The sequence below is a fragment of the Urocitellus parryii genome, chromosome 1 (assembly GCF_045843805.1).
Source record: "Urocitellus parryii isolate mUroPar1 chromosome 1, mUroPar1.hap1, whole genome shotgun sequence".
NCBI classification, from domain to species: domain Eukaryota; kingdom Metazoa; phylum Chordata; class Mammalia; order Rodentia; family Sciuridae; genus Urocitellus; species Urocitellus parryii.
In genome coordinates, this window is record NC_135531.1 from 187,834,134 (window position 1) to 187,860,465 (window position 26,332).

General features: G+C 45.0%; 1 protein-coding gene and 1 long non-coding RNA gene across 2 annotated transcripts in view; one reads left to right on the forward strand and one right to left on the reverse strand.

Moving 5' to 3' along the window:
- Positions 1-4,783, reverse strand: part of LOC113182751 (uncharacterized) — a 176,922-nt gene extending 172,139 nt beyond the window's left edge. The window contains exon 1 of the long non-coding RNA XR_003300790.2: positions 4,207-4,783. This is a non-coding gene — a long non-coding RNA (uncharacterized LOC113182751). The remainder of the gene's footprint in view (positions 1-4,206) is intronic.
- Positions 3,751-26,332, forward strand: part of Gypc (glycophorin C (Gerbich blood group)) — a 43,350-nt gene continuing 20,768 nt past the window's right edge. The window contains exon 1 of the mRNA XM_026388775.2: positions 3,751-4,210. Coding sequence (XP_026244560.1) covers positions 4,171-4,210 — 40 coding nt within the window. The 5' untranslated portion in view covers positions 3,751-4,170. The remainder of the gene's footprint in view (positions 4,211-26,332) is intronic.

The following is a 26,332-nucleotide window of genomic DNA, read 5'->3' on the forward strand; positions in this document are numbered from 1 at the left end:
TTTCCTATATTTTCACGGTTCAGTTTGGGTTGGCTATAGGTGTTCAAAAATTTATCTGCATCTTCTAGTTTTCCCAATTTGTTGGTGTATGGTTGTTCAAAATAGTCCCTAATAATCCTTTGTATTTCTGTGGTATAAGTTGTAATGTCTCCCTTTTCATCTTTAATTTTGTTTAGTTAGGTATTGTCTCCTTTTTAATTGGTAAGTCTAGGTAAAGGTTTATCAACTTTATCTTTTCAAAAAAAAATCTCTGTTTAGTTGCTCTTTTGTATTTTTAATTCTTCAAGTCATTTATTACTGTTCTAACATGTGCTATTTTTTTCCTTCCACCATTTCAAAAAAATTTGTATTGTTCTTGCTTTTCTAGTTCCGTGAGATGCACCAATAGGCTGTTTATTTGAAATATTTGTATTTCCTTGATGTAGATATTTATTGCTATAAACATCCCTCTCAGTATTGCTTTTGCTATTTTCCATAAATTTTGGTATGTGGGTTTCCTGTTTTCACTTGTTTCAAGAAATTTTTAATTTCTATTTTGATTTATTTGATGACCTATTGTTCATTCAATCGCACATTATCTAATTTCAATGAATTTGTACAGTTTCTAAAGTTCCTTATGTTGTTGGTTTCTAGTTTTATTTCATCGTGATCAGAAATGACATGTAATATGGTTTTGTATTCTATTTGTTGAGATATATGTTGTGGGCTAATATATGGCCTATCCTGAGGAATGTTCCATGTGCTGATGACAAGAAAGTAATTTATGCAGCTGTTAAATGAAATGTTCTACAAATGTAAAGTCCACTTGATATATGCTATGATTTAATTCCAGTATTTCTTTGTTTTTTTTTTTTTTTTTTTTTTTTTCTGATTGGTATTTCCAATAGGAAAGTGAGGTGTTGAAAAACAAATGTTATTGCGTTGGGGCCTGTCTCTCCCTTTATATTTAAAAATGTGTGCTTTATAAAACTTTGTGCTCCAGCATGAGTTCCATATAGATTTACAAGTGTTATATCTTCTTGTTGAATTGATCCCTTGATCATTACAGAGTCACCTTCGTTTTCTCTCTTCATAACTTTTGACTTAAAGTCTATTTTATCTTATATAAGTATAGCTATTCCTGATCATTTTTGGTTTCCATTTGTGTGGAATATATTTTTCCATCCCTTTATTTTCACATGTATGTGTCTTCACAGTGAAGTGAGTTCCTCATATGCAGCTTATTGTTGAGTCTTGCTTTTTAGTGATTCAGCCAGTCTGTATCTTTTAATTGAGGAATTTAATGCTTTTATGTGAAAGTTATTGATATGTAAAAATTTATTCCTGATATTTTGTTAATTTTCTTCTGGAATTTGAACATTCTTTGTTCTATTCTTCTGTTACTATTTATCTTCATGGTTTTCTTTTTTTATTATTTTGAGTATATGCTATTCTGGTGGGTTTTATATTTTTATATGTTTTCATAATGGTAGTTATTTTTCTTTTGCTTCTAGGTATAGACTCCTTTAAACCTTATTGTAAGGCTGATCTGGTGGTGATAAAGTCCCACAGGTTTTGCTTATTTTAGAAATCCTTTATTTCTTCTTTGTTTCTGAAGGATAGCTTTGCAGGGTATTGTATTCTTGGCTGGCAGTTATTTTCCTTCAGAACTCATTCCCTTCTACTCTGTAAGAAAGATATTTACTCTAAGATACAGACAAAGACAAGGCTATCCACTTTCACCACTCTTATTCAACATAGTTCTGGAAGTGCTAGCCAGAGTAAGAGGGAAAAAATACATATTAAAGGCATATAAATCAAAAGAAAGGAAGTCAAATTGTCTTTGTCCACAAGGGAAAAAAAAATGAAAGACTCAACCAAAAAACAATTAGAACTATTAGTAGAGTTGCAGGATACAAAATAAACATACAAAAATCAGTAGCATTTAATACAACAATAAAGAACTTTCTGAGAAAGAAATCAAGAAAATATTCCCATTTATGATCAAAACATAAAAACAAAAATATTTAGTGATACTTTGGCTAAGGAAGAGAATAACCTCTGTAATGGAAATGATAAAAGAAATTGAAGAGACACACACACAAAAAAGATTGGAAAGACCTCTCATGTTCATGGATAGAAAGAATTAATATTGTTAAAACAACTATATTACAAAAAGCAATTTACACATTCAATGCAATCGCCATCAAAATACCAATGACATTCTTCACAGAAATGAGGGATGTAGGAATCCTAAAGTTCATATGAAAGCACAAAAGACCCTGAATAGCCAAAGCAATCTTGAACAAAAAGAAGAAGTCTGAACACATAACAATATTCATCTCAAGACATAATATGGGGCTGGGGAAACCAATTCTGGATGATATCAACATAAAAATTTACAAATGGACCCCTGAAGCAGAACGGAGATCTCAGAAATAAATCCACACATTTAAAGTCAATTGATTCTCAACAAAGGCACTAATAATGCCCATTGGGAAAAGCACACCCTCTTCAATAAATGTATTGGATATCCATATGCAGAAGGATGAAATTCGATCCTTCTCTCTTACAATCAACAAAAATCAATTTAGATCAAAGACGTAAATCTAAGACCTGAAACTACAAATCTACTAGAAGAAAATGCAGACATTGGTATAGACAATGATTTTTTATAAGACTCCAAAATCATAGACAAGAAAAGCAGAAATATAGACAAATGAGATTACCAAACCAAGAAGCTTCTGCACAGCAAGGAAATAATGGAGTGGAGAGATGCCATATCATCTCAGTCTGAATGATTATAAGAAAGAAAGAAAGAAAGAAAGAAAGAAAGAAAGAAAGAAAGAAAGAAAGAAAGAAAGAAAGAAAGAAAGAAAGAAAGAAAGAAAGATCGAATGAACGGACAAATGCAGGCAAGGATGCAGAGAAAAGGGAACTCTTATACATCCTTTGGGGGACATGTAAATGGAGAACACTATAGAGGCTCCTTAAAATCTAGAAATACAATGACAGTACCATCTAGCTGTCCCACTTCTGGATATGTAGCCAAAGAGAATGAAATCAAATCAACATATCAGAGAGATCCCCTCACCCCAATTTTCATTGTAACAAAAAAAGTGTACATCAATAGATAAGTGGATAAGAAAAAATATGGTATATGTGCATCATGGAATATTATTTGGCCATAAAATGAATGAAATCTTGTCATTTGCAGCCAAATGGCTAGAAGTGAACATTTTGTAAGGTGAACTGAGCCAACCATAGAAAGCTAATACTGTATGTTCCCTTTCAAACCTCAACACTAAGAAAAAATTTAAAAAAAAAAAGTCTATCTCAAAGTAGGAAATAGTAGAAGAGTAATTAAGAAGGGGAGGAGAAAGACGACAGAAGGAGTTTGGACACGGGGTACCAAATACAGGACAATATGATTTCTAGAGTTCTACAGCCCAGTAGGGTGACTATAGTTGACAAAAAGCTTTTATACATTTTATGAAAAACTAGAAGAGAGGAGTTTGAAACCATTGAACATAAAGAAATGATGAAGAGATGCAAATGTGAATTGCCCTGGTTTGATCAATACATGTTTCAAAGTTTGAGACAGTACTCCAGAAATATCATAAATATTTACAATTATTACATGTTAATTAAACGGAAAACAAAACTGAAAACACCCTGAGCTGACTCAGGCTACACAACCGTTAAGAGGCAAAGTAGCCAGCTAAGTTTCAAAGTGCGTCTGCCCTATTTGGTCGCCATCCCAGACAGTGACCAACCAGACCACCCCAGCTTCGCCTCTGGGAGGTTTTCCGTGCACCGAGGGGACATTCTCAACCACAACCTCTGTATCTGGCAGATGCAGATGGAAACAGAATAACAGAAAAAATGTGAGACTTGCGCTGGACAGCTGGAGCGCAGAAGAGTTCTGAAGTGGGCGGGTGTTGTGGTTTAAAAAAAAAAAAAAAGGGTGGAAACCCCACCAGCCAAGTTGAAAAAAATAACTGAAGTGTGCCTATCTCCGGGCCGGAGCCCCTCCCCTTGGCTGGGCTGCGCGGGAGGAGGGTGACCCAGGTGCCGCTTCCTCCCTCCGATCAGGGTCAGGAGCCCGAGAGCGCGACCCTCGCTGCCGCCGCGTTTTGTCCCCTAGGCGTCTCGGCCTCAGCCGGGGCCACCGCCCAGGACCCATCGGAGATGAGCAACCTCAACAGCACGTCGCTGCCCCCTTACCATCGTGAGTACCCGCCCCGGGAAGGGCTCCTTGGCCCTCCGCACGCCGCGGCCGGACAGGAGCGCACGGGACGGGCCGCGGTCGCTGACACCCGCGGGTCCTGCTGTGCAGCCTCCTAAGCTGTTGTGGGCCCCAGACCCACTGCGCCTCTGGCTGGGATGGGTCCCCGTCCCGCGTCCCCGATCACACGCGCGGGCTCTGTGCGCCCGGAGCGTGGCGAGGCCGCCAGCCGGCCAGCTGCGGGCGAGTCCGCTCGCTTTCTGTTTCTTTGTGTGGGGCGAGAGAAGTGTCTGGGGCCAGAACTTGTCCCGTTAGGAGACAAACGCCTGCAAGTAAGGAGAGGCTGAACGCGAAGCAGCCCTGAGTCAACCAGAGTCCAAGTTGCTTTCTGGGCCGCTGTGGCTCTGAGGAACAGGGGGCAGGACTGGAGCAAACTGCAGCTAACTCCAGCCCTTCGGCGGGACTTGCTTGCTCCCTCCACGGTGTCTAGAGAACCCAGATGTTGGAGGGATCCCCTGGACTTCACTCTTTGGGGGTTCACAGATAGCACACGTTGTCTTCTTAACAGGAACTCATACACGGTGAGGGTTTTGTTGTTGTTGTTGTTGTTGTTTTGGATTCTCAGAAACTTTGCTGGGCCTCTCCTTGCCCTGGTCCTCTGCCTTGGAGCTTTTGAGACAAAAACTGTTTTCTCCTCCTCCTCCTCCTCCTCCTCCTCCTCCTCCTCCTCCTCCTCCTCCTCCTCCTCCTCCTCCACCTCCTCCTCCTCCTCCTCCTTCCTCCTCCTCCTTCTTTGTTTATCCTTTTATCTCCATCCTGGCCAAATATTAAAAGTTTGTCAGAAGAGATAGTTTGAATCTATAATGTGATCAAGTTAGATTTTTTAATATGATAATGATGTGAGTATTGGAGACAAGCACTCTAGTTAAAGTCTTTGAAATGCAGTTGTTGGTGAGACCTGCGCAGCCCAAGCCAGGGCGTGGATGAGAAAGCTTAGATCTGCAGGTATGTGTTTCCATGCCTGTAAGTGCCCAGGATCCTGCTTATTATGCCCTGTAGCATGCTTGGGTCAGTTCAGGTAGCAGACACTGTTCCTGTAAGGAAAGCTGGGTTTCTGGGCTTTGCTGTCAGTATCAGAATAAGCTATGCCACTTATTAAAAAGTAAACTCTCTTGGCACCAGTTTTGTCTTCTGTAAAATGGAAATAATAATAGGCTATTCTTAGTTGGATTTTTAAGAATTAAGTGCATATAAATGGCACAGACCAACACATACCAAGTGTTCAATGAATGTCTTTATATTAACTTTACATAAAACTACAGTCCATGAGTTCGTGTATAATAGTGTGTGTTTACATACGTACATACTCCGGGGCCTAGATTAAGGGAAAGGAAGACAGAAACCACAGTAATGTTTCAGTTCAGGCACTGCCAAAGTTCAGACTGCAGCCATTCCCACCCCTAAAGAGGATGGCCCACCCCTGCCCCGCCCTCCAGTTAGTTCTCCAGGATTCCAGTTTCAGATCTTGACCAATGACTGCAAACACCTCCCTTCTGGGATTGATAGAGATGCAGCCCTTACTTGCATACCATTCCAGATTACCCTCTGAAGTTGATTTATGGCAGGATCCCTGCTGTGGGAGAACCCTGGGGCCCTATTTCTTGCCGCTAACTCAGACAGGATGTGTCTATATCCTGTGTCAGTTTACATAGCTGTAACTGCTCCTCAGAACCAGAGGTTAGAATGGAGAGGACCCACTTCTGTCAGCCAGGCTTGCCCTGCCCAGCTGGGTTTAGCCTGCTTTCCTAGGCCTGAATGTCACTGCGAGTGAGTCATGCACAGCAGTCCTTTTGCCTTGCCCTTGGCTGGAAGGGGTCAGCGCTCAGTGAGGAGACAGCCAGGTTTGGCAGCTTTATATAGAATCCCGCTGCCTCTGGCAGAAGCGGTGAGGACTGTATTAAGTGCCAAATGAAATTCCATCACAGTCATTGCTCAATCCCTCCAGATATTGGTGGTGCTGGGAGTCACATGGGGCTGGCACCATCAGCCACTGGATCTTTCCCAGGGTGCCTTTGGCTAAGCAAGTATTTCTGGGGACTTGCAAAGCACTCTGGGAAGCAGAAGGATGTGGGGTAAAAGGCATTTTGTTATTTGTTGTGGAAGCGGATAAGTGAGAGGTTGGACAAGCCAAGTTGGTTTGACTCTTTGAATGATATCTATATCTATCTATCTATGTAAGTGTGGGAATGGCACATATATATATATATATATATATATATTTATATATATATATATGTAATGTAATATGTATATTATACATATATACATATATATCAGAAAAAGTACATATATATATATGTATATATATATATATACTTTTTTTTCTAAAACCTTAACCCTAACACCTTTCGGTGACTAAGCCAACACAATGTCCCCACAAGCACAAGTTAAAACCCAAACCAAACAAATTGGAATGAGATCAATAAAGAGTTAATAACAGGGAAGACAAAAACAATTTCTTCCTACCCCAAGGGCAATGACTTCATTGATTGTTGAGAATTCTTCTGGAAGCATTATACGCTTGTGCAATTTCTTCTTATTTTACACAATGGAACCCATTTTATATATTCTACTTCATCTTGCATTTTTCTGTAAGAACATCTTAAAGATCGCACCTTACCACCATGTATAGACTAATTTGGGGGGGGGGTACTGCAGAGTATGAATCTATGAAAAATTTGTTTTTACTTATTTATTTAACCAATTTGTCTGCTAATTGGCATTTAGGATATGTACAGACTTTATTTAATTTTTGTTCAACCAGATGCAGTGCTGCCATGGCAACCCTGTTGAGTTTTGTTTGCATGTGATTGTGGACTTTTAGGAAAAGTCCTCCCATCCCAAAATTTAATTTATAGAACAACAACAACAAAAAAAAAACTCTGTGTTTAAAATGTTAGTAGATACTCAGAAACCCCTCCTAAAGGTCACACCATTTTCTAATGCTCAAGGGTAACTTATGAGTAAAGCTTCTTCCCCACATCCTTATTTACATGTGCAGTTTTCATCTTCATTAGGTTGATGGGTAGAAAATGTTGTCACTTTGGAGTGTGCCTCTTTAATTATAAGTGAGGCCAAGAGTGTTTTCTTGCCTCCGTAAAACCTTGTTTCACTTTTGGGGGAAGTACCTAGCAGAGCCCCACCTGCTTGTGTAGTCAGGCCTGGGCGTTTACTGACTGTAGGTGAAATACAAAATATCAGAGCCTCAGTTTTCTCATCTGTTGGTGGAAATAATAGGAACAACTTCACAGGACTCACGTGATAGACAAGAGTATAAACACCTGGCATTGTTCCCAGCAATAGTATAGAGGTGGTAGTTGCTTACAAAATTAATCAAAGTAAGCCTGGCCTGTGGATGCCGGTAATTTCAGGATTCTCCTTTGCAGGTGGCTGGCTGTTGCTCTTACTTTTAATAAGATAGCAACATTAATGCTTCTAGGCCAGATCCTGCTAAGGTAATTGCCTGGGTTACCTTTCCATGCCTGGAGTGATGAATATTTTCTTACCAGTTTGACAAGGGGAACAACTGAGGCTCAGGGGACATTGACTGCCATGAGGCTCTCAGGTACTAGGAGGCTGCAGACAAAGGCTGCCAGATCCCACAACCAGCTAAGGCCCACCCAGGCAGGGGATTAGGGCATATGGAGGTCTGTAACTGGCATGCATACTGCCCACTACGGAAGTTCTGGAAGATCACCTCTGAGCAGGTCACACAGAGGGACTGCATGTGGCATTGGCATTGGGAACCTGCCAGCCGCTCCCCCTCCCCCACCAGCTCCCCACTCCTCAGCCAAGCCCATAGTCCAACTCCAACCCATAACTGCCCATTATCACTCTCTTTCCTGTGGTCAGGCCCGCCCTGCCTTGGGCGTTCCCTGATGGCTGGCTTCTGATGCACCCACCCCATGCCTGTCTGCCTCTCCTGCTTCACCTTTCACAAATGCCTGCATCGGGCCCTCAGGTTTTCTGGATAAATGCCCCCCACCCCACTCCACACATACCTGTTTGTCTATCAAGGCCCAGAATATGTCTTCCCATCTCATAGAAATTTTTCCCAGCCCAAAAAACCAACTACTACAGGCCTGGGGGCATTTTGCAGCCCTGACAGTTTCCTGTGCATGTCCCCTTCCCAGAATTCTGACCTCCTGAAGGGCTCCATAATCCTCCCCCCCACCCACCCACCCACCCACACACACACACACACACACACACACACACTAGGGACCTGACACACAGAGGTGTTGGACAAGCCACTTGGGTACAAACAAATGATTGCACAGATGACCCTAAGGCCAACACTCTCAGGGCCAGTGCCATTCCAAAGCCAAAAGCCCATTCCAAAGGCCAGAAGTACCTTTTAAAAATCATACATTCAGTCACTCCTAGGTCAGAACTTGGCATGTACCGGGAGGCCAGTAAATAGTCAATTGAAGCAGAAATTCAAATCTAAACACATCCTAAGACCACAGCAAGGCAGACCCAGAAATCCCCTTCCACTGAGTCATGTTTCTTGTCCAATCCCCCTCTCTTCACCCACCCTTAATCTCCCCTACCTCCCACTCATTCTGGCCCAGAAATTTCTTTAGATCATTATACAATCTAACCTTTTGAGGAAATGCTGGCCTCTACTCTTAGTTATTATAAATTTTAATTTTTGTACATTCTTCCCAAACAATGTTGCTGTACAGAGTCTTAGCCCATGGCAAAAACTGACAAGGTCCCCTGTCCCCTGGTGCTTTGCAGAGCCCAGCCCACCGGCTCTGGATTCCATCTTGGGCAAGGCGAGGGTTGGACAGGGCTCTTGGAGGACTCCTTGGCACACTCTCCTGGCTTCTGGCAAGCCTGTGCACACTGGAATTTCACAGGGAAACTCCTGTCTGTGCTCAGAGAAGGCTGTCTGCTGCCGAGCGAGCCCCAGGTTCTGAGAACCCTCTTCTTTCTCCTGCCCTATCATCTCCACACCCTCCTCTTCATCATCTCTCATTCATGACCCTTTGTTATAGTTCTCTTGTTTCTGCTTAGCTGGCAAACTCCTTCCTTCCATGTTAAATCCACACATCCCATCTCTTATAATACTAAAGAGTTACACACAATTTGGGGTTCAACAGGCACCTTACCCACCTATTTCCAAGGGCTGGGGTAAAAGCAAGCTCCCATTTGGGGTCATTTGTGTGTGTCAAACCCTAGGCAAGGTGGCTTCAGTTATCTCATGGCATTGATACACCCTGGCACAGCTCTATAACTCTGCTTTGCACGGGATGATACTAACTGAGGCATGTCACAGAGAGCTACCACTAGGACCCCTTGCACTCCCTTCTCCTGCATGCATTTTGCATTTTGCATGCTAAAAACGGGCCAGGTAGAGGGCTTCCAGCTGACTGCAAACCCAAATGCTGCCATTTTTTCCCCATGAACTCTGTAATGGAAAATCTTCATATTTTATCAGCCACTGATGAATACCCATACTCCCAGCAGAATCTAACAGGAAGGAAACGTGGTTTTGCCAGATCAAAACCTATAGAACAATCGTACCTGCCTGCCTTTTGTGTTGGGCCCCAGTTGCTGGCTTCTCTGTTCACCAAGCAGCAGAGTCTACTGGCTTTACTATCCTTTCTCACCTGAGAGCCTTGCTAAAACCTTCATGTATATCTTAGCAATACTAGAGGCATCAAGTTCAGGTTCCCCTTCACTACTTTTTGAAAACCATTTAGCCCAAATACACTTTGTCAATGTGCTTGTGTCAAAAGTGAGTAATACCAGCTAGTGAATGGTATTTGGACTCCAAGGATTTGATTTGGAATCTAGACCACTAGGAGCTATGATCTTGGATCATTTGCTGGGCTCCTTTATATCTTTATTTATTTACCTTTATCTTTCAGTAGTGTGCTCACATTTTCATCTTGCATTGGGCCCCCATATTCTATAAGTCTTGATCCCATAATAGTTCTACCATATGAGTTTGCTTTGTGCATTAAATGTCTGCTCATAGATAAAGTTCCTAGTATGGTACCTGGTCTATATTCATGGTCATGCTCAAGGACCGCTGCTCATTGAGTGTCGAGTGTGTTCTGCTCCCTCCATACTCCCCAGCCTTGCCTCTGTTTGACTATTTGCCATTACAAATTATACCTCCAAACAAGGACAGGCTTCCTGGGTCCCAGAGAGCCCAGGGCAAGGCCCTATACTCAGCAGGGCCATCTCCTCCTTCTGAGCCTTGAGAGCTGCCTCCTCACACTGCTTCTTTAAGGGTTTTTCTTTTAATGGTTTTTACTGATGCATTATAATTATATATAATAGTGGGATTCATTGTGATGCATTTGTTCAAACATGTGCATAACATAATTTGACCAATCTCACTGCCTAGTGTTTCTTCTTCCTCTCTTATTTTCTCTCTCTATAATCCCCTTCCTCCACTCTACTGGTTTTCCTACTATTTTTTTTTTAATTAGTACACTAAAATTTTGCAGGGGCCTTCATTGTGATCTATTCATACATGGACAAGGAATAATTTGGTCAGTTTCATTCCCCGGTAGCTCCCTCCCTCCCTCATGATTCCCTTTCCTAGATCCTACTGGTCTCCCTCCTATTTAGTCAAAACAGTCAAGAGAGAAAAAAGAGTGAAATTTGCCAAAGGGCCATATAGGTGTTCCTAACCTGGGAAACACTTGTGCAACCCAGCTGTGGACCTCACACACTAGCTGTGCCATTGGGGCAAACCTCATCTTTTGCAGATTCATTTCTATACATGGTACTGGGCATGGGTGTTATCTCTGCCCACTGCCTCACTGGGCAGCAGGAGTCTCAGCTGTGTTCTCCATGGGGAAGAATGGGCCCTTTAAAAGTACCCTGTCGGGGGACTGGGGTTGTGGCTCAGTGGTAATGCGCTTGCCTAGCATGCATGAGGCACTGGGTTCGATTCTCAGCACCACATACAAATAAATAAAATAAAGGCCCATCAACAACTAAAAAATATTTAAAAAAAAAAAATAAAAGTACCCTGTCGGATGGATGGATGGATGTCCCCATGTGAAGGTCCAGCAAGCGTGCTCTAAAGCATGCCATCAGTCCAATATTACTGAACCTTCTCCCAACCTGTGTAAGGCCCCTGACCTTGGTGGCCCAAAGTAGACTCTGAGTTCCTCTTGGCTCTGCCCTCCCCCTCCTTTCAGTGCTGCCCAGGCACCCTAGCCTGTGTGCAGGGGAGGCCCCTCCCACTTCCTGGCCCCATGGGGTCCCTTTCAGTGTTTTGCTGTGTCAGTCATTTCTCTGGTCCTTTATGCTCTCCTTTGAATGGGTTCACAACTGGGATTCTCTGGAGTGTTCTTGAAAACCATGGCTCCCCTCTCTCAGAAAGGGCTCCTTCTCGGCCTGTTCTAGCCCACCCCAGGCTCCTGTGAGGTCCCGGTGAGGGGAACCAGTCCCTGCTTCCTTGGATCGTGCCTGAGACTCATGTGTCATTTGAATCCTTCTTCCCTCGACTTCTGCAAAACTGCTTACTGGAGTGAAATTAGTCTTAGCTATGACTAATAATCATATTTTTTTTAATTTCATAATCTCCTTTCCTTTTTCACCAACTCTGTAAACTCTCTTGACCTCTCCTCTTCTTACAGTGACTGTATCCCAGACCCAAAGCTGAGACAGGCGGCACTTGACATAAGTTATCTCATTTCACCCTTGAGCGGCCGTGGGGAGGTATTTTTATCTCCCTTTTGCATATGATGATACTGAAACCAAGAGTAGATGAGACAGGACTTTACAGAGAGCCCCTGCCAGACCCTCCTGGTCCCCTTCTCTTTACTTATCGTTCCAGGGGGTATATAGAAGCATCTCAGCCAGGCATACTCACCCTCAGACACAGTACTCAGGGTCCACAGTGCTTTTAAAATCCCACAAACATATGTTTGTTTCTTTTAAATTAAAAAGGAAAAAAAAAAAAACATCCTTTAAGGTCAAAGAGTACATCTGTCTTTATATCCATGGAACCATAAACTATGATTTCCCATATTGGCTCATGGAAATCACACAGTGGCCCTGGTAGCAGCCACCTGATGCCAAAGGACTAGGGGCTGCTGTCCCCACACACCTTTGTCCCTTTCTCTCATTTTCTATTCCTTTCTCTTACTCTTTTGGCCTTTTTAAGTTACCAAAATTAGATTTCAAAGGTTTAAAAATAAGCTTTCATTGCCTGTTTCATTATTTCAAAAGCAATCCTTGTTCATTGTAGAATCGTAAGTACCCGACCAGGAGCCAGGAGGTAAGGAAGGTTCTTTGAGAAGAAGATGACTTGGACTTACTTATGGGATGGACATGGAACAAGTGGAGAGCCGTTCAGGGGAGATTTGAACAGAATGGGCCCAGTGGGGAGCTGTGGAGAGCCTGTAGGGCTGGCACTGATCCCTGAAACTAGGGCAGAGGCAAATGTGGAGCTAAGCCTAAAACCAGGGCCTCCACGCAGGCTCACGTGGACCTGCAGTCAACAGTCCACACTTGGCAAGGGCCCACTCTTTTCCTCTCAGGGAGGCTATGTATACATGGTTCTTGAACCCTGAAGATGTTACCCATGTGGATATTGTTAATTCCAAGTGAGCAGTGTGGCAGCTGAGGTTCAAAGAGGTCACCTCCTCGGGGCTTCCCTGAACACCACCAACACTATACAGCCTTGAAGCTCTTCGCGTCTCCTCCACCTCTGGGACTCTGTTGCCTGACATGCTTGGTCAAGGCTGCCCTGACCCCTGGCCCTTTTGTTTGGCTCCACAGAGCCCTGAGGTCACAGTCCCAGCCTCTGGAGGAAAGACCTTTCTTTGTCCACCCTATTCAGGGCCATATGTGCTCTTCCACCCTCCTTGGCTGTCACCCATCTGGTAGCCCAGCAGCTGCTAATGCAGCCTTCCAAAGGCTGACTGGTGACTGTGTGTGAGTCCTGCCACCCCAGGCCAACCCACTGTCCCCAGAGATGCAGTAGGCAGCTGCCTCTCAGGGTGACTGCAAGGACACCGGAGGAAATAATGCCCTGCCCCCACCAATTCCTGGAATGCCTCCACCCCAGAACCACCCCCTGAGCTGGCAGCTCTATCTTGTGTTAAAATGCAACAAGCCCTAGGACCCTCGCCGCCACATGGCTGCATTTTGTGTTACACCTTGCCAGGTACTTCCAAATCCATCACCTCTCTTCAATTCAAGAGGCACTGCTCTTCTGCCCTCCCAGATGAACAGAGCAAAGCTCAGGGAAGTTAAGTGGTTTGGCAGAATTTACAAAACCAGGTTGTCATAGATGGACAGGGATAAGAATATGGGTTTCTGTCTCCTCTGTGAGTGACCTCTTTGTGCTCCAGAAATTCTTTCATAGGATTTCTAAGTGGGAGGAGCTGAGGATAGATGGGTCACAAAAAGGAAGAAATTGTGATGCTGGCCTAATATTTTTCCATTCCTTCTTTCTCCCACTCTGACATGTATGCAAATGCGCACTCATGCACAGTTGTTTCTTCCCACGCACAAGCTCCTTGCATTCCTCTGCAACAGACAGGTGTCAGCCTGAAGACTGAGAGGAGACAAGTTTATCTTGAGCATCTGGTTCATCCTGGGACAGGGCAAATAAGCATTTGATTCATGGATCCTATTGACCTCCCAGAAGTAACTGGAAAAATAAATTCTGACCAGAACATCTTTAGTCTTGAGCAGCAGGTACCCAATGCTTTTGAAACTTTTCTACTCCAGTGTTTTTGGGGGTGCTGTGCCCATTTCTTTACCTGCATGTGGGATATGCGCAGTATACCTGGCTATTGCAAAGTGCTCCACCCCTCAGAGCTTCTTCTGTCTTATCTCACCCAAGTTCATCGTGGTGATGAGGCCCTGTTACACAGATACGATCATACAAATTTGGAGACCTTAGCAAGGTTGTTTTGGTTATTTGGGGTTTGGTTCAACCTGGTCTTTCCTATGCCATTCACCATTGAACTCACCCCAAGTTAATCAATAAAGACAAGAGAGGTAGCCTTTCCTTTGGAAGATTGCCTGTGACCCCCTGAAACCATTCCCCAGTAGTTAAATTCTTGGATCGGTTTCCAGATATGACTTCTATGTATATGTTTCTTTATTCTAGACCTCTGACAAAATCTGGAGGTATTTTGTAAGTCTTGGGCATCAGGTAACAATGAGCCATGACCCTTTTTGGCTTTCTACCCACCTATAGTGAATTCAGGCCATAGCACAGCAGTGGATCCAATACACACGGACTTTAACCCAGTAAGTCCCTTCTGTGTGCAAAGTCCTGCAGAGAAGACAGAGGGGACACAGATGTTGTCAAAAGGCCTTATTTTATTTAGGGAACAAGACCCAAGAATATCAGAACATGAAACAAGTTTAAATGTCATTCAGAAGCAGTCTGACCCATAGGACACTCACCACATCTGGTTCCGGCACGTGTGACAGAGCTGGTCTCCTCTGGAATGAAAACCACATATCCCTGAACCTTCAAAAGGTGTAGCTTCCCACCTGAGGACTGACCCACCTCAAAAGGCACACACATAACAATGATGTCACAACTGCAAGTCATCATTGCTATTATTTTTTATCTTTTATAATTTTTTAGTAGTGGTGATAATATTAAAAATTAGTTCTTAGTTGAAGTCCAGAAATACAAGAAACAAAAGCCAATGTGATCCAATTGAGTAGGGAATGAGACGTCTGGTGACCTTATCCCAAGGGCCCTTGTGATATAGCTCTATCCTGAGACAAGTATGTAAACTCCTGCTGGGTGCCTCCCAGAGCAAGAAGAGTTAATTAGTACACAGTTCCTAATTCATGTCAGGAATAATGCTGTGGGCTTGGGTCTTAAAATATCCTTCCAGATTAGCCATTTCTATCAAAGTTGCAAAATGCTTTCACTGTGGTTAAATGTTTGCCTATAGCCAGACAATAACACATACACAGCCATTTATCACTTGTCTAATTCATTCTATGAGACAAGTTATCAGACTTGAGAAGCCCTATGCTCAGACTCCATTTTCTCCAGAAAAATCTCAAAAGTTAGAAAAGAAACTGGAAGTAAAATTCTCTTATGGATCCAACATGGCGGCCGGCGAGCAGGCAGCATTTTCTATACCTCCGCAGTAACGGGATCAGAGAGACACATAAATACACTTGCATGGGGCATGCTGAGGAACTTCTAACAACTTTCCACTGAAAGGAGACCTGCCGATAACTAGTAAGTCTGTGGGAGGGGTCAGTTGGTCCCAGGTGAGTGAATCTCCGCAACGCGGACCAGGGACACAATCCCGCCGGCCACCGCTTGAGTCTGTGAACGGCCTCTGGCGGTCCAGCGATAGGATCCACATTCCTACCACCCCACCCCCAGCCGGCTCGGTGCATCGCAGATCAGGGACACAATCCCCCCGGCCGCCGCTGAACTGCAGCGAACATAGGAACCTACTGGGCCCCGCAGGCCTAAGTCTGTGAACTGACTCCAGCGGCTCGGTGCTAGGATCCACACTCCTAACACCCCACCCCACCCCCAGCCAGTTCGGAGCAAAGCGGACCAGGGACACAACCCCGCCGGCCGGCCACGGGCGGCGGCCAGACTGGGCCCCGCAGGCTTGAGTCTGTGAACGGCCTCTGGCGGTCCAGCGATAGGTTCCACATTCCTACCACCCCACCCCCAGCCGGCTCGGTGCATTGCAGATCAGGGACACAATCCCGCCGGCCGCCGCTGAACTGCAGCGAACATAGGAACCTACTGGGCCCCGCAGGCCTAAGTCTGTGAACTGACTCCAGCGGCTTGGTGCTAGGATCCACACTCCTAACACCCCACCCCACCCCCAGCCAGTTCGGAGCAAAGCGGACCAGGGACACAACCCCGCCGGCCGGCCACGGGCGGCGGCCAGACTGGGCCCCGCAGGCTTGAGTCTGTGAACGGCCTCTGGCGGTCCAGCGATAGGATCCACATTCCTACCACCCCACCCCCAGCCGGCTGGGTGCATCGCAGATCAGGGACACAATCCCGCCGGCCACCGCTGAACTGCAGCGAACATAGGAACCTACTGGGCCCCGCAGGCCTAAGTCTGTGAACTGACTCCAGCGGCTCGGTGCTAGGATCCACACTCCTAACACCCCACCCCACCCCCAGCCAGTTCGGAGCAAAGCGGACCAGGGACACAACCCCGCCGGCCGGCCACGGGCGGCGGCCAGACTGGGCCCCGCAGGCTTGAGTCTGTGAACGGCCTCTGGCGGTCCAGCGATAGGATCCACATTCCTACCACCCCACCCCCAGCCGGCTCGGTGCATCGCAGATCAGGGACACAATCCCGCCGGCCGCCGCTGAACTGCAGCGAACATAGGAACCTACTGGGCCCCGCAGGCCTAAGTCTGTGAACTGACTCCAGCGGCTTGGTGCTAGGATCCACACTCCTAACACCCCACCCCACCCCCAGCCAGTTCGGAGCAAAGCGGACCAGGGACACAACCCCGCCGGCCGGCCACGGGCGGCGGCCAGACTGGGCCCCGCAGGCTTGAGTCTGTGAACGGCCTCTGGCTGTCCAGCGATAGGATCCACATTCCTACCACCCCACCCCCAGCCGGCTCGGTGCATTGCAGATCAGGGACACAATCCCGCCGGCCACCGCTGAACTGCAGCGAACATAGGAACCTACTGGGCCCCGCAGGCCTGAGTCTGTGAACTGACTCTAGCGGCTTGGTGCTAGGATCCACACTCCTAACACCCCACCCCACCCCCAGCCAGTTCGGAGCAAAGCGGACCAGGGACACAACCCCGCCGGCCGGCCACGGGCGGCGGCCAGACTGGGCCCCGCAGGCTTGAGTCTGTGAACGGCCTCTGGCGGTCCAGCGATAGGATCCACATTCCTACCACCCCACCCCCAGCCGGCTCGGTGCATCGCAGATCAGGGACACAATCCCGCCGGCCACCGCTGAACTGCAGCGAACATAGGAACCTACTGGGCCCCGCAGGCCTAAGTCTGTGAACTGACTCCAGCGGCTTGGTGCTAGGATCCACACTCCTAACACCCCACCCCACCCCCAGCCAGTTCGGAGCAAAGCGGACCAGGGACACAACCCCGCCGGCCGGCCACGGGCGGCGGCCAGACTGGGCCCCGCAGGCTTGAGTCTGTGAACGGCCTCTGGCGGTCCAGCGATAGGATCCACATTCCTACCACCCCACCCCCAGCCGGCTGGGTGCATCGCAGATCAGGGACACAATCCCGCCGGCCGCCGCTGAACTGCAGCGAACATAGGAACCTACTGGGCCCCGCAGGCCTAAGTCTGTGAACTGACTCCAGCGGCTTGGTGCTAGGATCCACACTCCTAACACCCCACCCCACCCCCAGCCAGTTCGGAGCAAAGCGGACCAGGGACACAACCCCGCCGGCCGGCCACGGGCGGCGGCCAGACTGGGCCCCGCAGGCTTGAGTCTGTGAACGGCCTCTGGCGGTCCAGCGATAGGATCCACATTCCTACCACCCCACCCCTAGCCGGCTCGGTGCATCGCAGATCAGGGACACAATCCCGCCGGCCGCCGCTGAACTGCAGCGAACATAGGAACCTACTGGGCCCCGCAGGCCTAAGTCTGTGAACTGACTCCAGCGGCTTGGTGCTAGGATCCACACTCCTAACACCCCACCCCACCCCCAGCCAGTTCGGAGCAAAGCGGACCAGGGACACAACCCCGCCGGCCGGCCACGGGCGGCGGCCAGACTGGGCCCCACAGGCTTGAGTCTGTGAATGGCCTCTGGCGGTCCAGCGATAGGATCCACATTCCTACCACCCCACCCCACCCCCAGCCGGCTCGGAGGCGGCCAGACCAGGCTCCGCAGGCCTGAGTCTGTGAACTGCCTCTAGCGGTTTGGCGCTAGGACTTTGGCAGCGCTTAGTGCTGAGTTCCAGCTTTGAGACAGAGGAGAGAAGCGGTCCAGTTGGGTTCCAGACACCGGTCGGACCACAGAGGAGGACAGCAGCCGCCATTTCGGAGAGATGATGTAATCATCCCCATGTTCTATTGATCTCAGCTCATCCAGCGACGGAACAGGTGATTTCAGGCTGGTAGTTGCCTGCGTCTAGCAGACAGATTTCTTGCTCAGGCTCGGGACTGGGGATCTTGTGGAGAATACTCCTAGAGGCTCATGCCTGGCAAGGCGTGTACCAGGCACTGAGCAGCTGGATTCTGGTTCCCGGGGCTAACCTGGCCCAGGTCTGAGGAAACTGCGGAGACTGCCGGTGGAGGCCAGCTCCAAGTGGAGCGTGCGCTGAGCTAGGGGCGACTGGGTTCTGACTCCCGGAACAGTTTTGGCCTGGGGCTAGGGAACCCGTGGGGGTCGCTCGCTGGAGCCAGCTCCCAGCGGAGAGTGTATCGAGATAGGAGAGGCGGGGTTCTGGCTACCGAAGCTGCTTTGACCCAAGGCTAGGGAACCAGCGGTGTCTGCTTCTCAGTCAGGGTCCTGTTGGGTGCTGTGGGGGCAGAGTGGAGCTTCCACCTGCACCCAGAGCAGGCCAAGTGACCCGCCGGCGTGGTAGCATGACACCCCAAACGCAGCTGGGTCTGAAGAGAGTAGCCGCCCACGCCTAGAATAGGACCAGCGACCCCGCGAAGCGGTAGCCAAGTAACCTCATTTGGAGTAGGGGCTGTGCAGAGCGGGCAGGCAGACCTGCGGCCCACTGGCAAGACAGGCCAGGTAGCTTGCCAGAGTGGTGGACACGTAACACCGAGGCAGTTGCGTCACACTGGTTGGAGTGGGGGCGGAGCAGGGTCGCCGCCCGGGTCCGGAGGGGGCCCAGCGACCCGTTGGAGAGGTAGTCAGGTACTCCCATTGGGAGTGGGGGCTGTGCAGAACTGTGACCCACCGGCCTAGAGGTATGCCAGCGTGGTAGACTCGTCACACCAATTGGAGTGGGGACCCAGCAGAGCCGCCACCCACATCCAGATCAGGACCTACGACCCCAGGGCGTGGTAGTTACGTTACCACAATTGGAGTGGGGGCAGAGCAAAGCCGCCTCCTGTGCACGCAGGGGGGGCAGACCTGTGACCGATCAGCGTGATAGACAGACCACCATAATTAGAGGAGGAGCACAGCCACTACCCACCCTGCAAGGGAGACTTTCCAACTATACAAGAGCAACATAAATAAATAGGGGGTAAATTTCAAAAACACAACAGTTGCACCAAGCAGAAAGAAACGCGAGCAGTATGAAAAGACAAGGAAAGAAAGGACCACAAGCAATGCAGGTCAACTCAACTTTAGAAGAGGTAATAGCTGCAACAGATGGAATATCAGATAAAGAGTTCAGGATATATATGCTTCAGATGATCTGGAGTCTCAAGGAAGACATGAGACAGCAAAATCAGACAATGAAAGATCACATTGACAAACAAATCCAGGAAGTAAAAGATCAATTTCACAGGGAGATAGAAGTAATAAAAAACAAACAAATAGAAATTCTAGAAATGCAGGAAACAATAAACCAACTTAAAAACTCAATTGAGAATACTACCAGCAGAGTAGATCACTTAGAAGAGAGAACATCAGACAATGAAGACAAAGTATTTCAGCTGGAAAAGAACATAGACAGCTCAGCAAGTCTGCTAAGAAACCATGAGCAGAACATCCAAGAATTATGGGACAATATCAAAAGACCAAATTTAAGAGTCATTGGGATACAGGAAGGCACAGAGCTCCATGCCAAAGGAATAAACAGTCTATTCAGTGAAATAATACGAGAAAACTTCCCAGAATTGAAGATTGAGACAGAATCCCAAATCCTAGAAGCCTACAGGACGCCAAATGTGCAAAATCATAAGAGATCCACACCTAGACACATTATAATGAAGATGTCCAACATACAGAATAAGGAGAGAATTTTAAAAGCTGCAAGAGAAAGAAAGCAGATTACATTTAGGGGTAAACCAATCAGGATAACAGCTGATCTCTCAACACAGACTCTGAAAGCTAGAAGATCCTGGAATAACATATTTCAAACACTGAAAGACAATGGGCTCCAACCAAGAATCGTGTATCCGGCGAAATTAAGCTTCAGGTTAGAAGATGAAATTAAAACCTTCCACGATAAACAAAAGTTAAAAGAATTCGCAGCTAGAAAACCATATCTTCAAAAAATCCTCGGCAAAACATTACAGGAAGAGGAAATGGAAAATAACATTGATAACCAACAATGGGAGGTAGGACAGTAAAGGGGGGAAAGTAGTCAAAGAGGATAACAAATCAGGTTTAGTAACATCAATAAACAAATATGGATAGAAGAACAAACCACATCTCAATAATAACCCTAAATGTTAATGGCTTAAACTCACCAATTAAGAGACACAGGCTAGTAGAATGGATCACAAAACAAGACCCAACAATATGCTGTCTACAGGAGACGCATTTGATAGGAAAAGATATACATAGACTGAAGGTGAAAGGTTGGGAAAAGGCATATCACTCATATGGACCGCGGAAACAAGCAGGAGTGTCCATACTCATATCTAATAAAATAGATTTCAAGCCAAAGACAATCAAAAGGGATAAAGAAGGACACTTCATACTGCTCAAGGGAACCATACACCAACAAGACATAACAATCATAAATATATATGCCCCAAATAATGGTGCAGCCGTGTTCATCAAGCAAACTCTTCTCAAGTTCAAGAGTCTAATAGACCACCATACAATAATCATGGGAGACTTCAACACACCTCTCTCACCACTGGATAGATCTTCCAAACAAAAGTTAAATAAGGAAACTATAGAACTCAATAACACAATTAACAACCTAGACTTAATTGACATATATAGACTATACCACCCAACTTCAAGTAGCTACACTTTTTTCTCAGCAGCACATGGAACCTTCTCAAAAATAGACCATATACTATGTCACAGGGCAACTCTTAGACAATACAAAGGGGTAGAGATAATACCATGCATCTTATCTGATCATAATGGAATGAAACTGAAAATCAATGATAAAAGAATAAAGGAAAAATCAAGCATCACCTGGAGAATGAACAACAGGTTGCTGAGTGATCAATGGGTATTAGAAGACATCAAGGAGGAAATTAAAAAATTCCTAGAGTTAAATGAAAACACAGACACAACATATCGGAATCTATGGGACACATTGAAAGCAGTTCTAAGAGGAAAATTCATTGCTTGGAGTTCATTCCTCAAAAAAAGAAAAAACCAACAAATAAATGATCTCATACTTCATCTCAAAATCCTAGAAAAAGAAGAGCAAAACAACAGCAAAAGAAGTAGAAGGCAAGAAATAATTAAAATCAGAGCTGAAATTAATGAAATTGAAACAAAAGAAACTATTGAAAAAATTGACAAAACTAAAAGCTGGTTCTTTGAAAAAATAAATAAAATTGACAGACCCTTAGCCATACTAACGAAGAGAAGAAGAGAGAGAACCCAAATTACTAGCATACGGGATGAAAAAGGCAATATCACAACAGACACTTCAGAAATACAGAAGATAATCAGAAATTACTTTGAATCCTTATACTCCAATAAAATAGAAGATAGTGAAGGCATAGATAAATTCCTTGAGTCTTATGATCTGCCCAGATTGAGCCAGGAGGATATAGACAACCTAAACAGACCAATAACAATAGAGGAAATAGAAGAAACCATCAAAAGACTACCAACTAAGAAAAGCCCAGGACCGGATGGGTATACAGCAGAGTTTTACAAAACCTTTAAAGAGGAACTAACACCAATACTTTTCAAGCTATTTCAGGAAATAGAAAAAGAGGGAGAACTTCCAAATTCATTCTACGAGGCCAACATCACCCTGATTCCGAAACCAGACAAAGATACTTCAAAGAAAGAAAACTACAGACCAATATCTCTAATGAACCTTGATGCAAAAATCCTCAATAAAATTCTGGCGAATCGGATTCAAATACATATCAAAAAAATTATACACCATGATCAAGTAGGATTCATCCCTGGTATGCAAGGTTGGTTCAATATACGGAAATCAATAAATGTTATCCACCACATCAATAGACTTAAAATTAAGAACCATATGATCATCTCGATAGATGCAGAAAAAGCATTCGACAAAGTACAGCATCCCTTTATGTTCAAAACTCTGGAAAAATTAGGGATAACTGGATCATACCTCAACATTGTAAAAGCAATCTATGATAAGCCACAGGCCAGCATCATTCTGAATGGAGAAAAATTGAAGGCATTCCCTCTAAGATCTGGTACAAGACAGGGATGCCCTCTCTCACCACTTCTGTTCAACATAGTCCTCGAGACACTGGCCAGAGCAATTAGGCAGACGAAAGAAATTAAAGGCATAAAAATAGGAAAAGAAGAACTTAAATTATCACTATTTGCAGATGATATGATCCTATACCTAGCAGACCCAAAAGGGTCTACAAAGAAGCTATTAGAGCTAATAAATGAATTCAGCAAAGTGGCAGGATATAAGATCAACACGCATAAATCAAAGGCATTCCTGTATATCAGCGACAAATCCTCTGAAACGGAAATGAGGACAACTACTCCATTCACAATATCCCCCCAAAAAATAAAATACTTGGGAATCAGCCTAACAAAAGAGGTGAAAGATTTATACAATGAAAATTACAGAACCCTAAAGAAAGACATAGAAGAAGACCTTAGAAGATGGAAAAATATACCCTGCTCATGGATAGGCAGAACCAACATCATCAAAATGGCGATATTACCAAAAGTCCTATATAAGTTCAATGCAATGCCAATCAAAATCCCAACAGCATATCTTGTAGAAATCGATAAAAGAATCAGGAAATTCATATGGAATAATAAAAGACCCAGAATAGCAAAAACAATACTAAGCAGGAAGTGTGAATCAGGCGGTATAGCGATACCAGACTTCAAACTATACTACAGAGCAATAGTAACTAAAACAGCATGGTACTGGTACCAAAACAGGCGGGTGGACCAATGGTACAGAATAGAGGACACAGTAACCAATCCACAAAACTACAACTATCTTATTTTTGATAAAGGGGCTAAAAGCATGCAATGGAGGAAGGATAGCATCTTCAACAAATGGTGCTGGGAAAACTGGAAATCCATTTGCACCAAAATGAATCTGAATCCCTATCTCTCGCCATGCACAAAAGTTAACTCAAAATGGATCAAGGAGCTTGATATTAAACCAGAGACATGGCATCTGATAGAAGAAAAAGTTGGTTATGATCTGCACGCTGTGGGATCGGGCTCCAAATTCCTCAATAGGACACCCATAGCGCTAGAGTTAACAAACAGAATCAACAAATGGGACTTACTCAAACTAAAAAGTTTTTTCTCAGCAAAAGAAACAATAAGAGAGATAAACAGGGAGCCTACATCCTGGGAACAAATCTTTACTCCACACACTTCAGATAGAGCCCTAATTACCAGAATATACAAAGAACTCAAAAAATTAGACAATAAGATAACAAATAACCCAATCAATAAATGGGCCAAGGACCTGAACAGACACTTCTCAGAGGAGGACATACAATCAATCAACAAGTACATGAAAAAATGCTCACCATCACTAGCAGTCAGAGAAATGCAAATCAAAACTACCCTAAGATACCATCTCACTCCAGTAAGACTGGCAGCCATTAGGAAGTCAAACAACAGTAAGTGCTGGAGAGGATGCGGGGAAAAGGGCACTCTTGTTCATTGCTGGTGGGACTGCAAATTGGTGCAGCCAATTTGGAAAGCAGTATGGAGATTTCTCGGAAAGCTGGGAATGGAACCGCCATTCGACCCAGCTATTCCCCTTCTCGGTCTATTCCCTAAAGCCCTAACAAGAGCATGCTACAGGGACACTGCTACATCGATGTTCATAGCAGCTCAATTCACGATAGCAAGACTGTGGAACCAGCCTAGATGCCCTTCAATAGATGAATGGATAAAAAAAATGTGGCATTTATATACTATGGAGTATTATTCTGCATTAAAAAATGACAAAATCATAGAGTTTGGAGGGAAATGGATGGCATTAGAGCAGATTATGCTAAGTGAAGCTAGTCAATCTTTAAAAAACAAATACCAAATGACTCCTTTGATATAAGGGGAGTAAACAAGGACAGGGTAGGGACGAAGAGCTTGAGAAGAAGATTTACATTAAACAGGGATAAGAGGTGGGAGGGAAAGGGAGTGAGAAGGGAAATAGCATGGAAATGGAAGGCGATCCTCAGGGTTATACAAAATGTCATATAAGAGGAAAGGAGGGGTAAGACAAGATAATACAAATGGAAGAAAGGATGTACAGTAGAAGGGGTAGAGAGAGAAAAGGGGAGGGGAGGGGAGGGGAGGGGAGGGGGGACAGTAGAGAATAGGACAGACAGCAGAATACATCAGACACTAGAAAGGCAATATGTCAATTAATGGAAGGGAAACTGGTGTGATACAGCAATCTGTATATGGGGTAAAAGCGGGAGTTCATAATCCACTTGAATCAAACCGTGTAATATGATGTATTAAGAACCATGTAGTGTTATGAACGACCAATAAAAAAAAAAAAAAAAAAAAAATTCTCTTATGAAAGCAATCCATTCGTAAATGTTTAATAACTACTATATACCTTGTTTTATCCCTGGGAACACTTTATATTATAGTGGGTCCATCCTGCCATGGTCCTTGGAATTGAGAGGAGATGAAGATAGTGCAAGATACCACCCCTGCCCTGAAAGCATTGCTGGGCTTCTTGGGATCCTGAGGTACACACCATGAGAGAAATAAAAAGAATCCACTTCTCCTGGTGAGAAATAGCTTATCACATGAATTCACCTTTCAGACTGAATTGTCTCTGACTTAGCTAAATAGACAGCTAGATTTTTTTTTAAAGATTTTGACCTTACATTTTTTAAAATATTTTTTTAGTTGTAAGTGAACACAATACCTTTTTTTTTTTTGCATTACAATTCTTATTACATGTATACAGCCCAATTTTTCATATCTCTGGTTGTATATAAAGTATGTTGACATCAATTTGTAGACATCTAGATACTTAAAGAATAACTTCAAGCCATATAATTCCCCTCATATAGACATATATAGACAGCGAATTTCTACTTGGTAGTTTTAGCTTGTTTAATTAAAATCTTGTGCTTGCAGAAACAAGTCATTAGTGATCAATGTTGATTTTTGAGAATATTCCAGATCTGGAGAATGACTTAAATGAAGACAAGTTGCAAGAATGTAAAATAGAAAAATTAGTGCCAATGTACAGAGCCCTCCCTGTGCACAAGTGGCCTGGCCTTTTTAAGTGGGAGATAAATGTCTAGTCACACCCATTGTTGGCCACCATGCTGTGCTGTGAGCTGAGTGCTGTAAGGGATACTCCCATCTTCAGGGGGCTGGACACCACTGTGAGTGGCAGGGCTCTGATTTGAACCCAGTGGGCCCAACTCCTGGGCCATCTCTGAGTCCCCCTTCCAAAACTACTGGCTCTCCTGTGTGCAGGAAATGAGGAATTTCAAAGGAGAACAAAGTTTTCATTCACAGGGGAGTGAAAGAAAGTGTGTTCAAATAGGCTAAGTACATTTATTTATATCCGACTTTGGTAATTACCCCTGGGTCATTTCCTATTTCAGAATCCTGGAATCTCTGAAACCCCCTTTTGGAACGTGCTATTTTTAAAAGTTCATTTGAGTGAAACCATGTTTGTCATTCGCTCAGAAAACAAACAATGTTGGAGGAAGTCAAACTTCATCTCTGAGGACATGGTAGTTAAAGGCGGATGAAATGCCTTGTGTTCCTTCAAGAGGAGATGCCCTGAGAAGACAGTGCTTCCCACTCATGAGCTCTTCTGAGCCTTCTTCTTATTTCCCGGAAGGCTTTTGGGCTGTTTTGTTTCCAGGGTGGGGGTTTTGATAAAAGCCATCTCTGAGGTTGTACTATATTGGAGGCATAATTATCTAAGTTCCCGGCCACATGTCACGCTCCTTGTCCCCAAAACTGTGGAAACAGTGGAGTAACTTTCTAGGGGACGTGAAAGGCTGGCCTCCTCTTCCCCTGCCTCCTGCCCCACAAGGCCCTGATGATGGCTCTCCTTTGAACTCTC